This window comes from Lissotriton vulgaris, chromosome 2_2 (assembly GCF_964263255.1).
Source record: "Lissotriton vulgaris chromosome 2_2, aLisVul1.2, whole genome shotgun sequence".
Classification (NCBI taxonomy): Eukaryota; Metazoa; Chordata; class Amphibia; order Caudata; family Salamandridae; genus Lissotriton; species Lissotriton vulgaris.
Genome location: NC_141688.1, coordinates 124,522,039 through 124,540,062, shown reverse-complemented (window position 1 = coordinate 124,540,062; position 18,024 = coordinate 124,522,039). Strand labels below are relative to the sequence as shown.

Below are 18,024 nucleotides of genomic sequence, written 5' to 3'. Positions count from 1 at the left end.
TCCCCACAAGTGTATCTCTACCCTGCTGAAGTATGGCCCCAGTAGTTATACTGGAGTGTGTCTTTGAAGTTGGGGGTGGTACCGAGGGTTTCCCTTTGAACTACCCTAAATTTCAGGCCTGTCTGCCATGGGCCGTGGAATGCAGATCTTAATCTTTAGTGGGGCCATGATCTTGCTCCCAGAGGCCAAGTGTAAAAATCTCTTCCTCCAATCTATCCAGCAAGGATGTCAAATGGCAGAGATCTGTTGTTCCAATTGCATTCCCAATGTTTACAGCTGTATCTGGGAATGCACAGATGTGCTCTGAAAGCCTCTAGTGTGGGCTGGAGTTAAACCAATAGGCACACAACAAGTTTTAGAGCAGAGAAATGCTCACTTTCTAGAAGTGGAATTTCTAAGCTAATAATGACAAATCCTTCTTTACCACAGGAGAGGAGTTGTCATTGTGAATTCAATGACAGAAAACATAATGAGGCTGCTCCATTGTAAGCCACTATTGCAGCTTGAAGTAATTTCAACCGTTGTCTCATGTTAACCTATGGGAAGTGCAAACCACATCGGTAGTATAAATACATGGGTATTCTTAACAACATGGGCAGGGAACACACTTGGACCTGCCCTGCCTTTCACCTAACACCTGCTTCACCCCTTAAGACTTACCCTAGGGTGCTCTAGTAATAGTGAAATGTACATTTAAGGATGGGCCAGTTATTTAGACAGGCCAACCTGAGCACAAGTGTAACTGCATACACTGGCCTCAAATGGCAGGCTGGACACATGTGTAAAACACAATAGGTGCAAGTGCGCATACTCAAGCCTGCAATGGCAGGCTTGAAACATATGTTTAAAAACAAACATATGTTTAAAAACATCAGGTAAGCACCACTTTCTAATGTATGTAGAAAAGGCCCACACATTTTCACCCTGCATTTTTAGTGGAAAAGTGCCCAGAGCCCTAAGGCTACAAACAGAGCATCAGCAACATCTTGGTGGTGTCTCCTGGGTAGAGACGACCTCTTGGGTAGGGAAAACCCACATGAGGGTTCTTCACTTTCCTGGGCATGCAATGTGAGAAGTTGACCTGGTATATGCTGTCCACTAATTATAGTGGGCAACTTGTACCAGTCCAAACAACCCTTATTGATGATTAGGTTAAAGACCACCTTTATTGGAAGCTATCCTAGTGGTAGCTATGGAGAGCGGCCTTCAGGCTAAGTCTCGAAGGAATGTAAAGCAGCCTGTTTTACCAGATCAGAACCTCCTGAATAACCAAATGAAAGGAGAACCACACAAGGATTATATAAAATATATTTATTTATTACTAAGCACTCTCTACTAACCCCTTTATGACATTAGAGAACAAAGCACACAATATTAAATCACTAGAACGACAGTAATTAGCACAATACACAGAGGGCTCAGGGGAAGACCAAATCGTATAACAACCACGACTTGACTAGACACAGTGCCTAGAGCACGTAGAATCGCTGGGACCCCAAGGAACCACTTAAAGTAGTGACACAGGGGACCCACGGAGGACAGGTGCAGTGTGAGAACACAGGCGCGAGCGGTTGGAATTTTAAAGATTAAGGGCACTTCGGAGAGGACTTTGAACAAATGCTTTCAAACATGGGAGGTTCTAAGGCCAGCACCCTTGTGAGTACCAGAGTACCCGTGTTACCTAACCCAAGGGAAGCCGGGTGCATAGTTGTCAAGTGATGTCGGGAATCTTCGTCGTTTTCAATGGCGTGATGCGATAAAGTGCTGCTGCCGGAAAGATGAAAATTGTCCTGTGGAATCCAAGCCTGGATCCGAGGTGAGAAGAACCTGAAAGCAGAGGGGACAGAGTCTGGGTCACTTCAGGGTGACCAGGGGCTCGGTAGATGAATGCCCACTGATGTCGGGTGCCTCAGGTGAGATGAAGCAATGCTTGACTCTGCAGCCACGGGGACCAGGAGACGTCAATGACGATCAAAGTCCGGAGGTGAGCTGTCCCATGAAGGATGTCGAGTGCTAGGGGGTCCGTGTCTGAATTGAACAGCAACAAGCCTTGGCCACTGCAACCCCAACAGCTTCGGTGAGGACTTAGGTGTGGACTCTCGGTGAAGGAACCTTGTTGTAAATGGCCCTTTTTGCAGGGTTATCCCCAAACTTTTTGCTTCTTCCTCCTTTATTTTTCCTGACATGTGGTTGTTGGCGGTTATTGGATATAGGACTCTGGGCACTTTACCACTGCTGATCCGTGTGAAAGTGCAAGTGCTCCCTGGGTAAATTGTTATTATGATTGGCATATTTGTTTTACCAGTTGGCCCCTAGTAAAGTGCACTGAGTGTGCCAGGGCTGGTGATTCAAATGCTACTAGTGGGCCTGCATCACTGATTGTGCCACCCACATGAGTAGCCCTAAAATGGTGTCTCAGGCCTGCCACAGCAGTGCCTGTGTGCAGTTGCTAACTGCCATACCGACCTGACCAGTGTCCCCACAGGCCAGGCCTAACCCTTCCCTTTCCGTACACATTGGACACCCCTATGGAAGGCCCAAGGTACCCCCCTGGGCAGGGTGCAGTGTATGTGGTGCAGTGTATGTGAAAGGTAGAGCATGTACTAGTGTGGGTGACATGCTCTGATAGTGAAATACTGCCAATCTTGTTTTTCACCATTGAAAGGCTATTTTGCCCACAGGCTATAATTGTGTATAATTTTTACCTGCATATCTTCCCATAGGTGCATGATAGAAAATTGAAGTCTGGTATCCCTGAACTCAGAATTTAATAACCCATCTTTAGGAAGAATGGTTTTTAAATCCTGTGTTTGAGAACTGCACTTTTAGAAAGTAGCTGTTTTCTTGTCTGACCTTTCTGTGTGCCTTTGCCTGTTTGTGAATTGACTGTCTGATTTGTGAGTGACAGGAGCAGGGGTGGCTCCAGGAGGCTGGATGAGTCAGCACTGGGCTGAATAGCTCCATCTGCATCTTGAGTGGTGGGAGGGGATATCACTTGAGCCTGAATAGGGCTGTGCCTGCCTTCCACTATGCTGGCTCCACCTCCTGCTGGGCTGCTGACCACCCTGCCCCTCTCTCTCAAAGGAAAGAAGGAGTCATGTAAACAGAGTGCTCTAGGACTGACCAGAACTGGTTTGGACTAGGCAAAGGCATCTCTGCCTTCAAACAAAGGAAATATTGGTATAAAAAGGGATACCCAGATCCAAGAACTTCAGATCATCCTGGAATCAAGAAGGAGCCTCTGCCAAGGAGAAAGCTGGAAGACTGAAGAAGAAGGACTGACCTGCAGTTACTTTGCTGCCAAGGAGAGGGGAAGGACTTTGCTGTTGCTGTGTCTCCTTGTTTGAAGAGATCTCCAAGGGCCTGAGAAGAGCTGGACTCCTGTTGAGAAGTCCCAGGAACAAAAGGACTTCATCCCCAGCTTCCCCCCCTGAACTTTGCTGTGTGAGTTCTGACCTGCCTAAGGTGCTTGATCCATTTGTGGGGCCTCTGGAGGTTGTTGCCTGCTGTTTGGGGAGCTGGAAAGGAAGAAAAGAAGATGATCTACAATTTGCAGCGCATCGCCGACAGTGCAAGAGAATTCCTGTTGCCGCAAAGATCGTTGTAGCGCCTGTTACGCTGCAAGAACGGGCGCATCGTTCGGTTGCGGAGCGCATTGCCCCGGTGCGGGAAGATTCCTGTCGCTGCGAGTGTTGTCACAGAGCCTGTCGTCGCTGTAAGAACCATCGCACTGCTTGCTTCGGATTGCATCCCCTCGCTACGAACATTGTTGCAGAGTCCAGCGCCATCGCATCAAGGGGCCGTGGCAGAGCAGGATCATCTCTGCGCCGCGCATCGCCACTGCAGCAAAGATCGTCGCTGCCCCGAAGATCGTCGCATCGTGCCTGTGCGAGATGCATCCTACCGGAGAAGCTGCGCGCCGGAATCCACACACGGTATTGCGTCGCTCCCCTTACAGACCGGATTCGTCGCAACACGGCCGCTGCATACAGCGGGGTTGTCGCATCGCCTCCCCAGGGTTCAGGAGTGACGCACCGCTTGTTATTCGACGCTGCAGTTGCGGCTTGGAACTTTTGTCGCATCTACAGGTACTTTGGGCTAAAACTGATGCAACTGGAGATTATTTTGATGCAAACCCTAGAGCTCTTTTAAAATCATATTCTTGAACTGTGTATGTTGGATTTTTGTCATTTTGGTCTTGTGTAGTTTAGATAAAAATACTTTATTTTTAGGGGCGCTAGGTAGCGCACGAGCGGAATGGCCGCTAATCTGTGAGGCTCCCGCTGTCCGGTTGTTTATTTTACAATTATCCTGAAACTACGTTCTCCAACAAAGGCGCGATATATAGTCCGCGAATGCCCGGAAGGTAGTGGATCCTGCGGAGGCAGTAATTTGTGGAAATTGCAGCTCTGGAGACTCCGGTAACGGATGTAAGAGCGGCCGTGACGCGACAGTGACACTGATGTGGAGCTCGAACCTGAGCGTAACAGGTACGCGAGGACCGCGGTCCCCACGCAGTGGGTGGGCCGTGCGGAGGTGTACAGTTGCCCGATCGCGGGAAAACGGCTATGAAAGAGAGCCGACAGGGCAGCAAAGATCCCTCCGGCTTCTGTTAGTTGTGGGGAGCTGTGGATGCCTCAAGAGTGCCAGCGCTGAGGGAGAAAAGGCCGTGAAAGCTGAGGTGGCTGAGTATTGAAGTGTGCTGGCGGCGGCCATTTTAAAGTCGGAGAGCTCTGAGGATTGAATACGGCGGAGGAGTCTACCCGTCAATGTGTACTGGGAGCTGAAGGCAGCATTTCGGAGACATCGCGTTAAATCCCACACGGCGATAGGCTCCATCAGTGAACGGCAGCGCGCTGGTGAGGAGGCAGTAAGGAAGCAGGTGATGCCAAGGCGGTGGGCGGCTGTCATGCGAGAGACGCGGCTTTGAAGCGAGGACCAGGCCGTATGTGTATGTGAGATGGCTGGAAGAGGCAGGTGCAGGCGATAATTACTAATATGCATTGAGTGCTACACAAGCGACGTGGGAACTAGATGACAGCTCTGAGAGGCTAAAAAGGGGGCCCACAGCAGCGGCAGTAAATTGGTAGCAAGGCATGACCTAAAATGTGCAGACTTCGGGATTGCTGGTACCAGAAGCGCGGCGGAAGTGCTCCGACCTTGTGATACGGAGTGCGAGGTGGAAGAGGACAGCGATCGATATAGCAGGGTGCGGTTTGAGTCCTAGCGCTATATTGGGGAGTGCAGGGCCCGCTAGATTTCAATGAGGGTACATAGTAACGCGGCTTACAAGTCTGCTGTCCATTGATGCGAGATGTCACGACACGTAGGAGGGCCTGCTGATGACGAAGCTCTATTGATGGCCTAACTTCTGGACGCGGTAAAGAGGGAGCAAAAGTGCAGCCTGGAATCAATGAGAGTGTTCCTTCCACTGAAATTACAAGACAAGGTGTAGAAAATCTGCATAATTGCAGTGGAGATAGAGTGAACTGCAATTGGTGACTGAAATACTATACATAAATAAGTTTGCAAGAGACTGTCATACTAAATAGTTAAATTCCCATACAGTACAACGGCTTGATATCGGACTGGCCTGTGGTGGAAAGAGCAAAATGAGTCGACTAGATTCCCGCCAGCCACGCCTCACCTTTCAAACAAAGAGGAACACTAAGAAAACGCTGCCGGAGGATGGGACTGAAGTTCTAAATGCACCAACTGGTGGCAGCCCCGGATCTGGCAACGACATGCACACTATACTCACGGAAATGAGGCAAGGATTTGCGACGATTGCGGAAAAGGTTGACACACTTACAACCCGCATGGATAATATAGCACGCAAGCTGGACAATCAATATACAAGGCTCAAGGAAGCTGAGCAGCGGATATCAGACTCGGAGGATGTCACAGAGAAATTGAAAACGGCAGTGACCCAAATGGACAAGCTCATGAGACTCATAGATGCCAAGAATGAGGACATTGAAGCTCGCAGCCGCCGCAATAACGTCCGCATTTTGGGAATACCAGAGAGTACCAACACGGGTGGCTGGAGCAATATGTAGAAAAAATGCTGATGGCGGTCACTGCAGAGGGAGCACTTTCGGCCCACTTCATAGTGGAAAGGGTACATAAATCGCTTGGTCCGCGACCACCTCCCTGCACGCCTCCTCGTCCAATAATCACACGCCTTCTAAATTATCGTGACCGCGATGTCGTTCTAAAGGTGGCGAGAGAGAAGAAGCAACTTCACTATGACGGAGTGCCCTTCACCATCTTCCCGGACTTCACGGTACGGGTACAGGAGGAGAGGAGAAAGTTTAACTGTGTGAAGCAGAAGCTGCGACAGGAACAAGTGGACTATGCATTACTTTACCGTGCACGTCTCCGAATCACACATCAGAGGAAGCAAACCATACACATGACGCCGCAATCGGCGGAGAAGTTCCTGAAGACGCTGAAGCGGCGGAAGAATGCCTCTGAGGATCAGGACGAGTTGGAAGAAGCGCCACTATCAGAGGTCGAATGAACATATGAGATGCGGCTGTGGCCCAATCTACGATGATGTGGAATAGAGGACTGCTGATGAGAGATATGCGAGGGATCTTCTGAACCACAACATGTTGTAATGTATAATACTGATTGTTGCACTAGGCTGATATTACATGTTATTGATATTATGCCCACAAATATTGGTGTGGAGGGAACGTAGTATATTTTGTGACTTTAACTGGACACTCTTGCTGGTCTTGGGGATTACTAAGAACAGACGGATCCCAGACCTGAAGCAAGGTTAAGGTGTGTCACCGGGTGAGATTACCCCAATGGGAGTACCACATTTGATTCATGATACGGGAATGGTTGGCGGGGAGAGGGGGTGGGAAGGGACATGACTGGCATGATTGGGATGCTTCAGTGGGAGGGGGATAGGAGGGACGGTGAATTTAAATGCATGCTGAGGGAAACAAAAATGGTACAATGTGAGTTCCAGGATTGCGCATACATTCAGAGGGGATGGAATATAATTGATCATGTTGCAGGAATATGTTGTGATGATGTTGACAATCAATGGGAGGGAACGGGAGTGACTCGTCCTTGACAATACTTTCTTGGAACATACGGGTACCTAACGATGCACGGAAGGGCAGGAATATATTGACATACCTAGATCGTCACCAGGTGCATATAGCACTGTTACAAGAGACGCATCTACATCCTCACGCACAAACCACATATGCGAATAGATGGGCGAAGGTACAACTTTTCTCCTCTTACTCCTCATATGCTAGAGGTACGGCCATATTGATAAAGAAATCCATACCAATAACGGTGCTAGGAGAAGCAATAGATACTGCGGGGAGGTATGTCATTGTGTGGGGCAGGTTGGGATCTGACACTATCACGATTGTGAACTGCTACGGCCCTAATGTTGATACGGAATTTTTCACAGCATTATGGGGGAGGGTGGTAGATGCAGGGTCAATGCACATTATTTGGGGGGGGGGATTTCAATGTTGCTATGGTGCCAGGGCACGACAGGGCAGATGGACATACACAATACAACAGACACTCTAGAGAAGCCCTGCAGGGTATTATGGAAGAGGGGGAGGTTGATTGATAGCTGGCGTTTCGTTTACCCCCTGAAAAGAGAAGGTACACACTTCACATCATACACTGGCACATGGGCCCGTCTTGATTATTGTCTAATATCGCGAGGGCTCAGTACAGATATTTCAAACGTTATGCACCTTGCCAGAACATATTCAGACCATTGCCCCGTTCTGCTCAAGGTGCGGATGCCCGGTTGAGATAGACCGAAGCCGACATGGCAACTACAACCCACAGACTTGTTAGACGAGGTGTTCAAGACGGAACTGGGAGAGGAGATTGCAGCATTTTTTCCCCGTAACAAGGATTCAGTTGACAGCGTTAAAGTAGTGTGGGAGGCATTTAAAGTTACGGTCAGAGGTTACTGCATCTCCAAGAGCTTCTAGGTATATTGCGTGACATACAAAGGACGATTAGGACCTTAGAACGAGAGCTGAAGGAGTTGGAGACACTTATGGTGCGAGGAGGGGATGGGGGAGTGCACAAAGAATTCAGGGTCAAGCTATCAAAATATGAGGAGGAGGCTGCGAGGGGAAACTAAATTCCGGGAGCGGCATTGGGTGGCAAAAAGATATAGTGAGGGGGAAAGACCAGGAAAGGCATTAGCAGAAATTATCAGGAACCTAAGGTTCAATACCAACATTTTAGAAATCAATAGACTGGAAGGTGGGATATGTCAAGATAATGAGGGTATTTTGGACACGTTTAGGGTGCACTACGAGCAACTGTACACCACGCAGAGTGCGGGAGAGATACATGTTGGGGATTTCTTAGAGGAAATAGCATTGTGTTGCTTGAGTGAAGTCCACAGATCATTCCTTAGCGCTCCACTAGAACTAGATGAGATCAGGTAGGCGATAATATCACTCAAAAATCGTAAGGCGCCAGGATTAGACGGACTGCCTGCAGAATTCTATAAATGCTACATTGACATCATGGCCCCGGTACTGCGGGAGGTGTTCGAGGAATCATTGTAGGTGCGAAGCTTCCCTGTTCAATGCGTGAGGTGGTAATTACCTCTCTCTTAAAGCCGGGGAAAGACCCCATGACGTGCGACTCCTACCGCCCACTGTCCCTTATCAATTGCGACGCAAACATTTTAGCTAAAGTATTGGCTACTCACCTGTCCCTTCTAATGACGAGAATTATACTCCCTGACCAGGCCATATTCGTTCCTGGTAGATACACTACCCACAATTTGCACACGCTATTTTCCTTGGTTCAGACTGTTGCCCCTGAATTCCCAGTCGCTGTGGTTTTTTTGGATGCTACAAAAGCATTCGATTCGGTCGAATGGAACTATTTATTTGCAATCCTCCAGACAATGGGGTTTCCTAAATTATTTATTTCCTGAATACAACTACTCTATACCCGACCTACTGCTCGAGTCCTTATAAATGCCCGTCTCTCCACCCCACTATCCATTACGTGGGGAACCAGGCAGGGGTGCCCGCTTTCCCCCCTACTTTTTGCTATTGCAATAGAGCCACTAGCGTGTCGGATACGACAACTTCATGGGGACAGCGCATTTAAATGCTTTCAGTGTCAAATTGGGATATCGCTTTACGCGGATGACTTGACGTTATATATTAAGGACCCTCAACAGAATCTAAACCCGATCTTGCAAGAGTTTTTGGTCTTTGGCAGATTGTCAGGTGTACAAATTAATTGGAGCAAGTCACAACTCTTCCCGCTCACAACTGCAGTGGTGGAATTCCCGTTGGATTACCCTCTAGAATGGTGTCATTCGGATCTCCGGTATTTGGGGATCCAAATCACCCGAAACAAGGAGGAGACGCTCAGACTCAATTATGGGACTGCTATTACCAAACTGTTCAACAATGTTGCAAGGTGGATTTCTCTACCCCTATCCATGGCGGGTAGAGCCTCGCTCATTAAAATGATAGTATTGCCACGTTTTCTATATCTATTCTTAAACATTCCTTATTATCCTGGCGCTTACTTCTTCAAAACACTGAGGACGGAATTGACTTGATTATTATTATGTCGGCGCCTTAAGATAACTAAGTGGGGCGATTTATTCCTAGATGGGCAATTTCGATCCATGGACCATTTCTTTGGAGATATGCGACCCACGCCGCTGGAGATTTTTTATTATGCATGACTGAGACAGGGCATGCGGGAGGTGTTACCGGAATTTCCCAAGGAGCCGGAAAACCTGCTACCATTGCATGGCATGTTGGGGTCCACTGACGGGCGACACCTAGTTTTTAGTATTGATAGCAGTGTCAGGACACAGCACCAGGGGAGAGAGGGCACGGCGCGTTCACATTGGAGCGCGGACATAGGTAGGGAAGTCACTGATGCCCAATAGAGTTATTGTTGTGGAATTACCGCCAACATATCGGCTAGCTGCAGGCTCAAGATAATACACTACAGGTTTTTGCAGAGGCTCTATGACACGCTGGCTAAAAAATACAGATTCCACCTGTCGGATAACTATAGGTGTGACAGATGCCGGGCGGAAGGAGCTGGATTTCTCCATTTGGCATGGGAATGTCCTGGAGTATCGGACTATTGGACACACGTGCACTCAGTACTTCAGGCCATGCTGGGGGTTACACTGGACAGGGACCCGCTAATTATGCTTTTGGGATATACCATGCTAGTGCCCAAACAATGCAGGAAATTCCTTGACATTACGTTACTACTGGCCAAACGTCGGCTGGCTTGTCGCTGGGGAAGGGGAAGGGCCCCGAAATTTAAGGACTGGCTAACAGACGTCCTTTACTGCCAGGAACAAAATGTTGTCTATGCGGAAACGTAACCTTTGGCATGTAGGCCTAGAGACATTTGGGGGCAGTTACAAACCTACCTACTAAGTACTGTGGAATCGTCTGAGGAGGACGTAGAGGACAGAACTGGAGATGGCGTGCCCTCCACAGAGTAGTCGGGTATTATATATACATATATATATATATGGGGATGCTTGTGAGAATATTCAATGTGGATGTAGGAGACTATGATACTGATGTGGTGATGACGGAGGAATACACATGTATGTTGTAGTATAATATAATGTAGTGCACTATCACCCCTCGAACAGTACTTTGCCTATATTGAGCAGATACTATGTATCCTTATGTAGAAATTATCATTGTGGGATGACACTCTCTAAACCTCTGAATTGTAATAGATGGCTATAAGATGTGTTATGTTTTCTCTTTAATCACCTGCTGATCTTCCTGGCCCGATTGTATGCAAATGATGGAACGTGTTAAAATGTATCTATGTCTTTCTATTCAAAAATGGTATAAATAAAGTTTTTTTTTTTTAAACGTTATTTTTCTAAACTGGTGTGGAGTCCATTTGGGGTGTTTTCACTGTGTTACTGTGAGTGTTGGTACAAATACTTTACACAATGCCTTTGATAAGCCTGTCTGCTCGTGTAAAGCTACTAAGGGGGTGAGCAGGGGTTATCGAAAGAGTGTATCCCCCTTGCCCTGTCTGGAAGCCAGGGTCCCTATTTGGACATTAGTACCTACATCTGCCAACTAGAGACCCCCAGATCTAACAGACCTTGAGCTAAATCACAAAATACCAGCCCACGGAACACTCATGGAGTGTATGACGGAAATCTTCAGTGGAATTACTGCTCGGGGTCAGGACTACAAGTAGCCCAAAGCACAGCCTCAAGGATCGCCAAAAAACTTATGCTGCTGCAAAAGTACACATGCACAGGGGTTCGGGATCCACGGTCCCCATGAGGGATATGGTTTTTTGGAGATGCAAACCGGTCAGATGCGTTTAAGATGACTGCCTTGCAGGGGAGTAACTCCTTTGCTCCAAGGGAGATTCTTCAGTCATCCAGTGTAGTGTAGATCGTCAAAGTACTTGGTTTATTCCAGGTAAAATCTAAAGTCCTGTAGTCAGGGTTTCCTACTTTATACCCAAGGAAGGGGTGGGACAAACTCTGGGGACCCACCTATGGGAGGGTCAGGACAGAGGGGTGGCTACACCCATCTCCTTTGTCCAGTTTCGCGCCAGAGCAGGAGATTGGCTCCTTCATCCGGTTTGACCTGGACTATACACAGGGACACCAAATGTGCCCCCAGTGCAGGCATCAAAGCACTCTCAGAATGCACCCACCCAGCCCCAATACACTAAAGCCTGTCTTTAGGTGGTTACACCTCCCTGTGACAGGACGCCTATTGTCAAGCCTTCCCCTGCTCGAGCTTGGCTCAGCAGCAGGAGGGCAGACTCGTGTCTGTGGCTGGCAGCATTCATTTTGTGATGTACAGGTTGAGAAAGCTGGTAACGGGTGTACCGGTGTGTCACATATGTCCCTTTAGGAGGGTGGAATCATACCAACCCCGCCAGTTATAATAGTTATAATGTACTTAAAAGTATATGATTGGCTGCATTACAAACAACCCCGGAGAATAGGTTCCGAAGGCTGCAGAGGGGCTCTGCTCATGCATGGGCACCCTCTCACATAAAACCCAGCACCCTGCCTTCAAGGGTTGATAAGGCCTGCCATAGGGATGACTGATAGGTTTATATGTGCACTGATGTAGGATATAGTGAACCTATATCTAAGTAAGGGGTGCATGCACCACCTTACACAGGCTGCAGTAGCATACCTGTGGTGTCAGTTTGAATGGTCTCTCATGGGTGGCACAATACATGGTGCAGCCCCTGGGAGGCCTCTGGGGTACCTATGCCCAGGGTACATAGTATACCATATACTAGGGACTTATAAGGATACCCCAGAATCCATTCTGGAGTGTAGTTTAAGTACATGCAATCAATTTAGAGGAGAAAGCAGCTAGGCTGGGGTCCTGGATAGCAGGATCCCAGCCAGTCTAAGTCAAAAACAGTGAAACATCAGCACAAAGTGGGGGTAACTATAAGAAGCAGATCCTACTCTCCTACATGGAACACACATGTGTACCTGCCCTGCCATTCACCAACCACCTGCTCTGCCCCTATCGGCCTACCCTAGGGATGCTCTAGTGGGGGTGGTAAGGCTCACTCAGGGTTGGCTGATAAGTGAGAAATGCCAACCTGAGCACAAGCGCAACTGCGCACCCAGCGGCCTGTAATGGCAAGCCTGATACATGTATGATAGGCTATTCTGGTAGGTGACACAATCACTGCTGCGTCTCACCACTAGCCAGTGCAGTGCCCGCCCTGGGTATGTGGTGTATCTTTTCAAAGGGCACTCATGGGTACAGCACCTAAACCAATCAATTATGTCCCACTTCCTAGCTTGTGTAGGAAGGGTATGTGTGCTTTCACACTGAATTATAGTGGGAAAGTGCCCAGAGTTCTAAGGTCACAAAGAGAGTTAGAGTAAATCCCCTTAGAAGAGTTAGAGAAAATCCCTTTGGAAGGGCCATGTCCAACAGTAAAGCTTCCCTATACAAAATGATTTCTCTGCCGAAATTCTTTATGTTCCACAAAAAAAAACATTTGAGGTCCCTGATGAGGTTTTCAGGACAGCCGTAGATGTAACGTGATGCCTGTTGTGGGAGGGTGGGACAATAGGTAATTCCTGGATGTCCCTCACCAGAAAGTCCCTGAAAGGCAGAATCGCTCTCCCCGATTTACGCCTATAGTACTGGGTGACTCAACTGCAAGTGGTCAATGACTGGGCCTTCTACTCACAACAGAACCCTCAGTGATGGCTGATAGATGGTCCATGGACCCAGAAGGATAGGTCAGACGATTATATTGGGAAAGTAGGATGACACTATTCCTGACCCCTTACCGCTGTAGTGGTTAAGAAATGAAATAAAACGACAAAGGCTATGGGTTGAAAGGGCAAACTGATGTTAGTAACCACGCTCTGGGACTCTAAGGTACTGAAGATACTACAAAACATAGAGGGCTACGGAAAATGAGACCTGCGGGGAATCTCCAAAGTGGGCACATCTGGTGAGGGAAAGGGATGATACCCTTTGCTGAACTGCAGGGGCAATATGAGGCACTCAGTCCCTTCTTTACCAGCATCTCCTGCAAATCCACATAGAAACCGTGCAGGATTCCCCAGAAGAGACACCCCAAGGGTTTGGGAGACCCCCTGATCAACCACACAGTTTCCCTACTATATTCCACTCTCCAGCACAACTTTCCCCCATCTCCCTTAGATAGCCTTAGGGATGAATGGGAGAGGGACCTAGGCATACTTTAGGACGACAATTAGGGGCCAGCTTCCTGGTATCTCCCGGAGGTAGCCATGAATGCCAGATTCCAGTTAATCCTATTGAAACTACTCCATTGAGCCTACTTCACGAAGATTAGACAGTCCCTCGTTGGGAGGACCAATACAGACTTCTGCTTAAGGCATTGCAGACAGAAAGGCACACTGGTACACACCATCTTGGGCTGCTCCTGGATTCAGGAATACTGGAGAAAAGGACGCCGAAGGCTGTCTGTAGTCCTGGAATTTACACTGGCGATCATCCCGCAGTATATAACCCTGGGCATATGGGGGAAACAAACCCTGGACCGATACATCCTTCTCTTTTATAATATTATTGCCCTGATGGTGGCGAGATGTGACATGATTAGACTATGTGGCCAAGATAAGACCACAAGGCTACATTCCTGGGAGTCCAGTATGGACTGGTGCTTGAGGGCCCAAATACTACTGTACGAGGCACGGGGCTACTGAAAAAGGTTTGAGAAAATATTGTGCCATGGAAGAGCGCCGAAGCAACTGATCCTTATAGGGATTAGAGTCCTGGGTCTGGGGAAGTAGTGGGGCGCTGTACTACTGAATATGGAAACTCCATTGTAAGTTCAGAAGTGTATGAAGGGCTTAATCCAAAACCCACGGGGTGAAAGAGAGGGTTCTGCTAGCAAATTACTGTAACAAGACCTGTTTTCTTCACAACTTTGTTCGCAGGTTGGTCCCTGCTTTTCCACCTTTTTTAATAAAAAATCAATAAAAAGGTTGGTAAAAAAAAAGATGGCCTTGGTTATCACTATGGAAGGTCTTGACATCAATAGATATACATGTGCATTTTTCAACTGAGATTTGGTACTAGCAAAGTATATTGCCTAGTCTAGGCATAGCTTAGAAGATATGTAGCATGAGAAATGGATTACAGGAATGGAAAAATGTGGGGTCCTTAAAACTCTGATATATGAGGCTCGTGATTGACCTCGCAAATATGACCATGGTTGAATTGCTTAGACTTACTTTGGACTTTGTAATTTACATTTTATTTATTGCATGTAAAACACCTTTCACCCAGAAGTATATGCAAGGAGATTTACATCTGTAGAGGTTGCTTCTTACTGTTACTAATGCAGGTCACTGATCACAATAATGTTATAAAGCACTGTTCTGTTGTTGATTTTTTTAGTGTGTATACTTTTATGTTCGTGTAAAAAAGTGATGTAATTTTTTATATAACTTGTGAGATCATGAGAAGCGAATAGTGGATTTAGTATATTTGCATGATTAGTCAAAACCCTGTCATAACTACTGCCAAATCGGTGTACATTCATTTATTATTTTCTTATTCCTTTCATTCTTAGTTGGGGAAGAGATCGAAATGACTCCGATGGTGTTTGCAAAAGGATTAGCAGATTCAGGATACTGGGGAGACAAGTTTTTCGGGAGAATTGTGTCAGAGGATATAAATGTAGGCAAAGGGTACCTGCGAAAGATATTACGTGTCAAAGTCATTTATGGGCTGGAACCAATGTTTGAGTCTGGCAAAACATGTATCATTAAGATACGTAACCTTATTACCTTTGGGACCAAGAACGAGAGCACTCTACTAGAAAAGAATTATGATTTAACAATTCAGGTATGTTCGCAGAATTACCTATATTGTGTGCACTGTATTTTGTAGTAGATATCTATGGTATGGCCAAGAGCGCAATATCCTAACACATTTAATTTAATTCTATTGCTTACACAAATCCCAGCCTTCCTGAATTTTTCCAATATGACAGCATGCATACCAGTAACCAAAAAACTTTAGCTTTCTTGAAATTCATCGTTCTGACATCACCATAGTTGTAGCCTGAAAATACCCATCTAACTAGCAAGTAACTACATTTTAATGGCATGTACCATGTAATTGGCTAAAAATGTGCAGTTTTGTCTACATTGTATTTTGATGTATATTTATATTAATCCCATTTCGTAGCTCAAGTTCACTTTTAACGTATGGGTGCTAGCTTAATGAACTGGACACCATTACTTTTTAACAGTGCTTAGCTCATCAGTATATCCCTGCTTAAATGAGTGACACATTCCTATTAAAAAATGTCTTCCCTCTTTTCAGCCCTCTATTAAGATTTGGACTTTGTTTCTGCCTTTCTTAGCAACTCCCTACTCCAAGCCACAGCCTTAATAATAAAACCAGAGTTTTGCCATTCTTTTTGTGATTCATAATCTACCTTTTGTAGTATGTCAAGTAATACTACAGTAGTGCTAATTACTTACTACAAAATTCAATTTGCAAATTTACGAGTGTAAATCTCCATGTCCACCATGTAGTTCTACTAGAGACCATGAGAGACCATGAGAGACCAGTGGCCATTAAAACAATGTTGAAGCACCTAAAACTCAAATTACTACCTAACATGTCTAAAATATAAAAATACACCCTGATAGACTTTTGAATGTCTGAAAATGTATGCTGTAGTTTAAAACTACAGGGACATCTGTATCTCATTTTGCATAGAAGTGGCAGTTCTGTCAGTCGGTTTTTTCCCCTGTCTTGTTAGAGCAGGATCTTGCAACATTGTGGATTTTTTTACCCATTTGCTCTGCTGCTTTTCTGTACAATACACTATTTTCCATCTTAAACCAATGTCTCTCATACCACAAAAGCTTTTGAAGATTTTCCTTAGCTTTTTCTGCCACAGTTTCCTATCAACATGCCCTACCCCTTCTTTAAGTGCGACTTATCTGGGAGAGAAAAGTCTGCTGCAGATCCTCACCTGGTGTGTGCTTATCTTCCAGCACCTTACACCCTTAAGTGTGTGGATTGTGTTGAAAAATATCCAAAAGAACCCAGAAAGATAGAGAAGACATCAAGCTGAGAGGGAAACTAAATGACCTCTGGGTCCAAGGATGCCAAGAAAAAAATAATTAAAGGGCCCAATTTCACAAAGGTACCCTTAACCCCAGAGAACTGTTGAGAGTCTTGCAGGGGGAAACCAGGGAGAAATAGTCCAGAATGGAAGAGAAAAGCAATCACCACTGGTCTTGGCATTCCTGTTCGACGTCAGTGGTATTGGTAGTAGTGAAGGCAACAGTCCAAATTTGTTCTCTGTCATGGGCTGTTTGGCATCAGGTAAATTCTTCATATCAAAGCACTCAGGATCACGCATTCCGCTTTTACCAATTCATCATATCACTCAAAGTCAAGACACTATTCGATGTTGCGCCACATAATGTCTGAACATCATTCTGCATCACAGACCTCAGCATGAAGGCATTTGATGTACACCAATTTTTCAGTGAGAGACCCAATAATGCCTAAAAAAGGCAACAGTTGTCACATAAGCTGACTGGGATTCATTTCCATTTTACACGTTCAGGTTTTACATTCCCAGCAGAAGACCTGCTGCAAGTTACAGTGAGTTCCCTGCAGCTGTCTCTTCCTGCACCAAAAGCAATAATGGTATCCACACATTTGTTTATCTCTCCAATCTCAATGAAGCCCCCTTCTCCTTACCTGTCACCTAGACTGAGTCCAATTCCTTCAGAAGTACCTCATCCTCCTTCGTATCTCTCACAAGTTAGAGGAAAATCAGCCACTTCAGAAGCATGAATGAAAGGAGACTTAGGTTTTGATTTAGATCTTGGCAGACAGGTTACTTCATCACAACATTGTATCCTATGGGATTTATATTTCAGCAGACGGGATATCCTTCACTGTTCTGTTGGAGTAACCCGTCCCCCAAGATATATAAGTCAGGCCCTCTCCTTTTAGATCTTGCAAGGACTCAGGTGGCAACACGTCATCATCTTGCACTCCAGCCTTGTGAGTTCAAGATTTAAAAGTATGCGTTTGCTGGACTCAGATGCTAATGCCCAAGACTCCACCAATAGCGAGTTACCCAATTCTGAGTAAAAAAAGCTCAGAACAGAAACTTTCAATTGAAGGAATATGTGGGCCAGGGTTAGAGAAACATCAAATATATCTTCTGTGGTTGTATACCAGCTTTGCATGTGCTGGCAATTCTTCATATACACATCTGCTTGCACAAGTCTTTCCAGTACTGCCTAGATAAATGTAGAGGAGGTAATACAAGATGGCGCCACATCCAGTCACAACGCCATTGTAGTCCAGGACCTATCTGGATCTCAGTAAGGTAGTGCAGGTACCCAGCCAACAGTATTGGTGAGCCACCGGCAGTCCAGAGAGCCTGAGGACTGGTAAACATACAAGTCACGGTGCAGCAGGTATGCAGTGAAAGGAGTTC

At 46.3% G+C, this 18,024-nt stretch overlaps 1 protein-coding gene across 2 annotated transcripts in view; it reads left to right on the top strand.

The window, feature by feature from the left end:
• The window catches only part of ALPK3 (alpha kinase 3), a 1,258,466-nt gene that overhangs the window by 1,116,526 nt on the left and 123,916 nt on the right, over positions 1–18,024 (top strand). For both annotated transcript variants that reach the window (XM_086959428.1, XM_086959429.1), the window contains one exon: positions 15,115–15,389. In XM_086959428.1, coding sequence (XP_086815554.1) covers positions 15,115–15,389 — 275 coding nt within the window. The remainder of the gene's footprint in view (positions 1–15,114; positions 15,390–18,024) is intronic.